At 36.4% G+C, this 9,998-nt stretch overlaps 1 protein-coding gene across 1 annotated transcript; it reads left to right on the plus strand.

Moving 5' to 3' along the window:
- The first annotated feature begins 6,971 nt into the window (after positions 1-6,971).
- Positions 6,972-9,420, plus strand: LOC109070912 (N-acetylglucosaminyl-phosphatidylinositol de-N-acetylase-like). The gene is made up of 3 exons (XM_042756626.1): positions 6,972-7,583; positions 7,747-7,846; positions 8,883-9,420. The coding sequence occupies exons 1-3, from the start codon at positions 7,250-7,252 to the stop codon at positions 8,902-8,904; spliced, it is 456 nt and encodes a 151-aa protein (XP_042612560.1). The 5' UTR covers positions 6,972-7,249; the 3' UTR covers positions 8,905-9,420.
- Positions 9,421-9,998: the final 578 nt, after the last annotated feature.

A 9,998-nucleotide genomic window follows, 5' to 3' on the forward strand; every position in this document is an offset into this window, starting at 1 on the left:
ATATATATATATATATATAAATATATAATAAATACTAATAATATATATGATCATGAATGAAATCATTCACAATCAAATTCATTAATGTGCATTTAGAAAAGTCAATTTAGGTGTCTGTGTCCATCCAGATTTGGAGTCTGGGAACCATCACAACAAACAACTATTAAAACACAAAAAGCATTTAAAGCCACTGCTCTGCCAAACAAAACAAACCAACAAGTGGTGACCTGTCATGTGAACAAGAGGAATCAGTTAACTGATAATCAGATTGTTTAAAAAAAACAAATCCACAATTTTATCAAGATGGATAAGTGATAGGAATTTAAAAACAAAAAATATTTATATAAATATATATGCTGCCACAAATAGAGCATAAATCTGTGGGAAAACACCGCTTCTGTTATGAATATTATTGCAATATTTTAATTTTGAATGTCCTTTTCATATCAGGTCAACAAGGCTCAAGGGCAGTTATTTTGCCTTTTAGAGATCACTGGGGTCACATTTCAATACACACTCAAAGCCTCTGTTCCCATCTACCAACATGCGAGTCTGTTTGCATACCCAAATCATTCAGCAGGAATCTCCATGACTGGAGCAGGCCGACTGCTCCTCTGTTCACAGTGTGAGCGGATGGGATTTTAATTTTTCATGAAAAAAATATCATAGCAGGATATTCCGGTCCAGACCTTAATGTCTGCCTCCAATACAACGTTTTTTCCATACACTGCATCACATTTTATATACCTTTTTGTCTCCATTTCATCAACCTACCCCTCCATCTTATTGCTTCCATTCATGGCATAATTTCAAATTTATGTCATCACTTCCCCACAAAATACATGTCTCAGGTTGAATCAAAAGCTATTCAAAAAGTGAAATAGCACTAAACAGGCACTGAGCCAGCGTTCACAAAACATATTAAACACTGACACATCATTTACAAAAGAAACACGATGCTGAAACACCGGGCAAAAGCTAATATTCAGCACAAGAGAGCAGACAGAAACCACGACACTCTCCACATTCTGCAAAATCCAGGATTTCTCAGAAACATCTGCCACACTGGTGTCATTTGGCCCCATCAACACAACACCACTAGGGAAGATCACCCAACTAGGGCTGCAACAGCTAATCGATAAATTGATAATAATCGATAATGAAAATAATCGACAATGAATGTCATTATCGTTTAAATCGCGTCTGCCCACCGTGCACGGGAAAACTTCCACAGTAACATCAATTACAGCAGCATTTTATGGAAAAATGCATCTAAAAATAGCGGATTGAATCAGAATGTATATTCTTACATTTTACAGAATAAAGAAACAACAGTAACAGGTTACTGTTTAGGGGTGCACGATATATAGCGGGCCGATGATTAATGCGCATCTCGCCAGTAAAAGCCGGTTCTCTAATCAGCGGTAAATTCCAACAGGTGCGCGATTGCACATAGATCAGCGGTTACTACACGGAGCCGTTGATCACAGACAAGCTGCGCCAATTCTAGCTTATAATGAACGTGGATTTGCGCAGCTTGTCTGTGATCAACGGCTTTGTGTAGTAACCACTGCTCTATGTGCAATTGCGCACCTGTTGGAATTTACCGCTGATTAGAGAACCGCTTTACTGACGAGATGCGCATTAATCATCGGCCCGATATATATCGTGCACCCCTAGTTACTGTGTTCAGAGTGAATGTGTGTGTTCCTGCAGAACATACCTGTAATTTTTTTGCGTTTTTCTTTATCATCTCCATTATTATTATTTCTATTTTTAATATAGGGAATTAAAACTGTCCTTTGTCTGTTTAAACTGTCAGTTTAAACTGTGATTTATAACTCTTTTACACAATGTATAGCAAACAGAAATATATTCACCATACAGTATGTTTTCATAGCATTCAGTTGGATTGTTTGTTTGTAGGACAGCATTGGGCAGAATGTGGAATAGTGCATTTTGTCTATATATATATAATATATATATATATATATATATATATATATATATATATATATATATATATATATATAAATAAAGGTGTTTTATCTGATTAATCAGCCAACAAATCGATAATCAAAATAATCATTAGTTGCAGCCCTACACCAAACCTCCATTATGGACTTGATTTGTCAAGCACAGACAAAACTCATTTAAAAAGTTAATACACTCTCAGAAATAAAGGTACAAAAGCTATAACTGGGGCAGTACCTTTTCAAAACATTTAAAGTACCAAAAAAAAAAACATGTACCTTTTGAAAAGGTACCGCCCCAGTGACAGCTTCTGTACCTTTATTTCTGAGAGTGTGAAAGATACACATTCATTTGCACAAGGGAAGCTTACCATATAAACTAACAATGATCTGAGATAAGTTCTGATAGTCAAGATTACATTTGGGAAGAGGAGGATTGACCTAGATCAGCATTAAATGGGTCTCTCTGCTGGCCAATCTTAAAGGGACAGTACAGAAACAAAAAAATAAATAAATAAATAAATAAATAAATAAAAAAATAAATAATAAATAATAATATATATGCATGCATGAATGAATCATTCACAATCAAATCATTAATGTGCATTTAGAAAAGTCAATCAGATGTCTGTGTCCCATCCAGATTTGGAGTCTGTGAACATCACAACAAACAACTATTAAAGCACAAAAGCATTTAAAGCCACTGCTCTGCAACAAAACAAACCACCAAGTGTTGACCTGTCATTTGAACAAGATAATCAGTTAACTGATAATCAGATTGTTTAAAAAAAAACAAATCAACAATTTTATCAAGATGGATAAGTGAGAGATATTTATTTAAAAAAAAAAACAGTCACACAATGGGATCAAAACCTCTCCAAAACTCAAGAGTCAACGTGGCAGCTTGCCTCGGAGTACTTTCCGGTGCTTGCTCGCTCACTAGCATTACCGTGCCATGCTTGGCCACAGACACGGCAGCAAAACAGTTACACGTCCTGTGTTCCACTCCACTGTCCCTCAGCCAGCACATTAGCCAACGCTTATAAAAACCAACTGCAATGAGGAAATGGGGGGGGGGGGGGGGGGCAGGCATGGCATTCTTTACAGGCACACTTTATCTTTCCTGATGGCAAGCCTAATTAAGCTGCAAGTGGTGCTGCAAACAAAGCTGGGTTCTTCTGCAGGGTCAAAACAGAGAGAGGTGTTTTATAATTAACAATATGGATGCACCGATATGAAAATTTTGGCCGATACCGTTAACCGATAATTCTTTAAATATGAAAGCCGATAACCGATATGTTGGCCGATAAATCTAAATCCACAGTTTTACATAATTTTTGAGAGCCTGATTACAAAAAAAGTCTCACCATTAAAAGGCATTAAACACTTCAACATAAACCAAACAAAGCAGCCTTACAAATAAATAAAATAATGCTTAAATAATGGAAACAAGTTACTGGACAACATTACTTACGTGTAAAAAAATATAATGCGATAAGACGATGGAGTGTGTTGAAAGAGGACAATCATGTAAGGACTATAGCAAGATATTATAAAAATCATTAAATATTGTCATTATTTTGAGTATTTGGGATTTCCAATTAATGTAGACCTATTATTTTCTGGCTATTATTAATAGGTTACTTTTATTAATAAATTAATATTACAATTAATTTGCTTCGCAACAATTTCATAGCGCATCACTGCATAACTGACACGTTGTGACTCACAGCCTGTGAGGAAAATATAAAAAATTAGGCTATTAGCTTAGGCTACCCCTCACTGAATATGTTTTTAAAAATTTATTTTAAAACAGGTTTATTATAGCCTACAATGAATTATAGGCCTATAGCCTAAAATAAAATTATTAAACTTCAGTAACACTTTATCAATGAAACAAAAGAGCACCTTTATTTTATGCACCAACTTTCAAAAAAACAACCTGTTCAACACAAATAATGTTTCTTTTCATTGTTTTCACTATGTTTCGGGCCACAAGAGAAACATTAAAGAAATGAATTAAAACAGCTATATATACACCACATATTAGGAGATTGGTCTCTCTCGTCATGTCTGAGAGAATACGGGCTGTTAATGCGTGCGTCGTCAGATGCTGAAAGCGGCGTCAGTTTTTACTGTCACTGTCATGGTGAAAGACCTTCACCGGCATAAAAGTTTGACTTGCACATAGTTTGCACGTTGCTTGTGTGATATCCACTGGCTCGCCTTCACAGTTTAAAACAGAAGTTGACTATTTCCAATATTGCAATGCACCCGCGCCACAAACCCCAAATAGTCAGATGCGTCGTGGACACGCTCTTGGCTCTTCCTGTAACAACACACTGAAACATGACAAATAAACCCAAATTCACAACTTTTTTGTTACGGTAATATTCTCTTTATAATATTATGTTTATGACATTCCCAATTAGTTGTTGTGCACAAGCTGCGTGTGCTGAAGCTGAAGAGCTGAATGAACACCGGTAAACTGAAGTGCTGCCAGCTTATTCAACACAGGGAAACGCATCATATATTCAGATATTTATACAACATAAATATAATATTACAACTTATATAAGTACAAAAAGATGCAAATGCACACGTTGAACTCGAACTAAGTTATCAGAATGTGTAACTTCTGTTGTGGATGCGCTCTTGGCTCTCCACGCAAAAACGAGCTGAAACACGGAAACCAAACCAAACGAATTCATAACATTTTTATTATAATAGTGTTCTCGTTATAATGTTATATATATGACAATCTCATTCATAGTTATTAATGTTGTAAGCTGCTGTTTGAGCTGCGTGCACTGAGCTAAAGATGATCACCAGCAAACTGAAACGCTCTATTAAACCCTCTATAGGCTATAGCTTAACCAAACACATTCTATTTGAGAAAAATCTGATTTATATGCATAAAATAAACAATATTACAACGTACAATTGCACAAAAGACTGTAAATGCACAAGCGAACTTAACCATGCTAGTCGTGTGGTTCCGTTGTGGATGGGCTCTTTCCTCTTAACAACGAGCTAAAACACTGCTAACAAAGATTTCATTACAATATTTTACAGTAGCTAATAATCTCATTATAATATGACAGACTTGCCCTGCACATGTTGCAGTTCACTGTATTTTCCTTTTCAAAGTGTTTCCAATGTTACCAAATATTTCAAGCAATTAAAACCCATCATGGTGAACAGTGTGCATCTGAAGCGTCTCTGCAGAAAATAATGCATTATTTATCGGCTCTAAGATATCGGCAAAATTCTCTTATCGGTTTGATAACGATAACAGAAAAATTTACATTTATCGGCCGATACCGATATGGTGGCCGATATATCGTGCATTCCTAATTAACAACCAAACAGCATTGCTTTGGAAGTCATCTTTGAATGCAGAGGTCTAAAGGCAAATCGACCTGGGTCTGTCCCCTTCAACAGAACGGCACAAAGTCTGGGCTGTAAGTGTGAATGACAACCCTTTTTTTTTTTTTTTAACCCTATGCGGTTATGATGCTGTGAACTTCTGCTTTAAAGGCAGTCTTTGTGCTCTGCACCCTAATTAATAGGTCTGAAGTTGAAAATGTATTCAAGGGTTTCTGTGTGCTTATCGACAATTTGACATGCCAGAAGTTAACACTCACCAACAACAACAGTTGGAAAGTGACTAAACCATGTCACCCTCGATTGTATCAGAGTACCTTTCACACTCATACACTAACCAGACATGAGAAGTCGGTGGCTGGAACTAAAATGCTGGAAGGTACTTTCCCTTTGTGTGTCCTATTATGAACCCACTGTGAGAGAAAACAAATCTGGCTCTTAATGCATTGTGTATAGTGGTGGGGAATATTAAGATATGAATATTAAGATATGCATTCAAAAAAAAATTGTCTAACAGATACTTTTTTCCAAGCATGCCATGTGTAATCAACATGGGTAATCTTAAAGGCTGATAACTACAATATTACTCCTTAATCTGTTGCAAAGAACGGTCATCAGTTGTGACACACAAACACACACATACAGGTGCACAAGTCCAAACTTTATGTAATTTCCAGACAACAAAACCGACACAAATCCTCACCTGGCTTCACATTCAGCACTCTGTTATTCTTGCTTCAAGCATGAATTTACAGACTATTTGGTGTATTTACATGCAATAAAAGGACACCACATGTGATAAGTCGCAGCTAATGTGTGTATGTGACAGGGCGGACTTTAATAAAGCTGATTTTCAGAGTAAACTACAGGCTGTGGTATAAACTCACACTAATGCGTTAGCCAGCAAGCTACTTGCTGTTAGTTCATGTGAGGAAAACTATTTAACCGGAAACTAAAATTTCTCGGCTACACAGACATGTAAATCAACCCCAAAGGAGAGCATCTATATAATTATTATTATTAATATATATTGCAAAATACGACGAGAGAGAATCTAAAAGGGAAAGCGCCGTTAGCTGAATGTTTCACCTTTGCATTCAAACCCGCGTCGCCATCTTGAACATAAGCGCCGAGCTCTCACTAGCCTGCGTGTAATCCAACTCAAAGAGGCCAAAAAACCTTCACATTAAATAAAACACTCACCTCATGTCCTTAGAGACACTCCAGTAAGCGCTGAAAGGCGAGTCAAACGTGCTGTAATGTAATTCGTTCGTCGGCAGTGAGACTGCGCGAACTCTCTCACACACTTCAAACACGGGCGAGTTATTGTCCTCACTCAGTCGTGGATATGAATTCAAGTCGCTTTCCATATGATTCTACAACAGAAATGAATATGCGTCACAGATATACCGGGTTCTTCTTGTTAAATGCAGGGTGGCTTGCATTTTGTGCAGCTCTGGTGCACCTGAGGAGACGAAGTGAAAGAGTTTCCCTCAAGCGAACAGGATGAAGCGGTGTGACGTTCAAACTCTCCCCACAGGCAGCCTTCACCCCACCCAAACCTGGATTACAGGAAAGATGCGTTTTATTAAAATAATAGTAATAATCTTTTCAGAAAATAATTGATTCCCTTATTAATAATTGCTTTGCATATGCTTCTTTGAAATTATTCCAACTCAGATATTTGTTAAAGATAATTTGTCATGCAATTGTGTCTTTTTTGGGACATCAAAATTATATGCGGTATATAGGGTGGAAATAGAAATAATATTAAAGTGTCTTACAATAACACATTATTTTTTGTGTGTGAACAATTCGCTCTGCAGCTCCAGAGGAACCACTGGTCAGGAAACGATGTTCCACACGGACTCTTTCATGGCGCGGGCGAGATGTTTGTTTTCGTTACCATCATACTTGTCTTTGTGGCTTACACCATTTCTATTAAGTTTGTGTATTACAGATATGGCCAATTATGGCCACACTTACGGAATAAAATATCCACCCCTTTATACACCGTTGGAAACTCAAATTTTTGTCCGACACACGTGAGGTCCAGCGCGTCCACACGGAAGTCCGAGGACGAGAAGCCGCGGGTGACAGCCAGCGAGACCCGAGCTCTGTTAGTCACTGCACATCCAGATGATGAATGCATGTTCTTTGCACCTACAGTCTTAAAACTTGTTGAATCACACGCAGCTCTTTATTTGTTATGTTTGTCGACAGGTAGGTTTACTATTCCGTAAATAATTCATATTCATAACCATAACCTGAATCTTTTCTCAGTTCTAACTAACTTATCGAATAAAGAAATTTGAGCTTCTGCTGAAGTATTTGGGATGCTTGTATAATGTAAAAGAGACACTTAAAATATTTCTGCAATGCTCAGGCAATTACAACAATCAAGGACTCCAGCGCAAAAGGGAACTGCTTGACAGCTGTGCAGTTCTAGGAATCCCATCTGACCATGTTACCATCATAGATGACAAGTAAGGCCAGCACACAGGACACACAGTTTTCATCCCAAAATGTAAAAGCCTGTCCTCATTTACTCACCCACATGTTGATCCAAACGTGTTTTTCACTAAAAGTCACTATCATTGTATGGGGAAAAAATAAATGTTGACTGGAACTGGCCTTAAAAATATAGCTAATTTTTTTGTATACCACAGAAGAAAGAAATTAATTAATATTAAGTTTGAAACAACATGAGGGTGTGTTTTTGGAAAAATCTAACATTATAACATCTGAAGAACATAATCAAGAATGTCATCAATTATGTTTGCCAAGGTTGCATTTATTTGAACAAAAATACAGTAAAACAGTAATATTATATTTTGAAATAGTATTATGATAAATATAATTTAATGTATTTTAAAATGAAATGTGTTCCTGAATTTTCAGCAGCCATTACTCCTTCAGTGTCCCATGATTTTTTAGAAATCATTCTAATATGCTTTTTTTGGTGATCAAAAGCATTTTTTTTTTATTATCAATGCTCAAAACAGTATTTGTTGCTTAATATTTTTGTGGAAATCATGATACACTACCATAGAAGTTTGGGGTAAGTATGGAAGAAATAGGCCTACTCTAAGTCTAGTCTGCTAGGGACATATAATTTATCAAAAGTGACAAAAGATTTATAATTCAAATGTTCTTTTGAACTTCACTCATCAAAGATTCCTGAAAAAATGCATCATCATGGTTTATACACAAAAACATTAAACACCAGCATGTGTGCATATAAATAAATAGAAGTATGTAGATTATCAACAGGTTTTTCGTCCACAATTCAGTTGCTTTTAATAAATTAACATGATAAAGACCTCACTTGATGGGTAAGATGGGTAAGCCCAATAAACATTTAGGTTCGGTTCAGCCATCCCCCTGAGGCTTCAGCTGCAGTGAGGACATGCATTTAGGGTGTACTATGCTGGGCCTGGCCCCTCCTCTTCTCCCTCGGCTGCCCTGTGAGCAAACAGTGGCCAGCCTACAAATAAAACACCTCCATTCTTGTCACAACAGAGGCACAGACAGCTCAAGCTGATGTATGGGTCACCAGAGGACATAAACGACCAGGCTGGGAGACTAAAGAGGACAGTCCTCCACCCCCCGAGAACTCTATAGTGACACAGCCTGAAAACTGTGTCCACGGGGCAGGATTGTCAAAATGTGTTGCCACAATATCAGTTTGATGATGTCATCTGTGTGGTGTTATCTCAGTCATGGTTGAATTTGCAGTGTTTTCCTGAATCATCAGCTCACTCTAATAACTATCAGCTATATTCCAGATTTCCAAAATACTGGCCACCCAAAAAGGTTTCTCGCTACCCACATATTCCATCATTGCTTAGCTGTGCCAGAGTCTGGCTGAGTTGCAGATCACTAGCAGTAGTCTTAAAGAAACACATAACTTGCGGTGACTTTAAGACTCTTACTGTTTTTAATTTGATTTCTATTTTAAAGAAATGCTGTTCTTTTGAACTTTATTCTTCAAAGAATAATGGAAAGAAATGTATCAAAGTTTCCACAAAAAATATTAAGGAGCACAACTGTTTTCAACTTTTTTAATATAAATAAATGTATCTTGAGCATTAAATCAGCATCTTAGAATGGTTTCTAAAGGATCATGTGACACTGAAGAATGGAGTAATGGCTAAACATATTAAAATAGAAAACAGTTATTTTAAGTTGTCATAATATTTCACAATATTACTGTTTTTACTGTATTTTTGATCAAATAAACACAGCTTTGGTGAGCATTAGAGACTTATTTCAAAGACAAAAAAAAAACCTCTTCAGGCCACAAACTGCTGAATGCCAGTCCTGTTCATGATATTAAATCTAGCAAATTTTAGTGGGGTTTATGCTTAAAAAAAAAAAAAACCTTTGCCAGTGCATTTAAGAAAAATCAGCTGCATGGAATGGACTCTATGCACAATCTCTGTTGGCTGTGATAGGACAAAGCAATCTTGATATTATCCACCTTTACACTTAAGGTATTTAAAGCTACTGAAACTCACTACTAACACGTTTTAATATACTAAAATGTTATGTTTAGTACAATAATATATATATATATATATATATATATATATATATATATATATATATATATATATGATACTATATTATAATGTA

This window comes from Cyprinus carpio, chromosome A5 (genome assembly GCF_018340385.1).
Source record: "Cyprinus carpio isolate SPL01 chromosome A5, ASM1834038v1, whole genome shotgun sequence".
Lineage (NCBI taxonomy): Eukaryota > Metazoa > Chordata > Actinopteri > Cypriniformes > Cyprinidae > Cyprinus > Cyprinus carpio.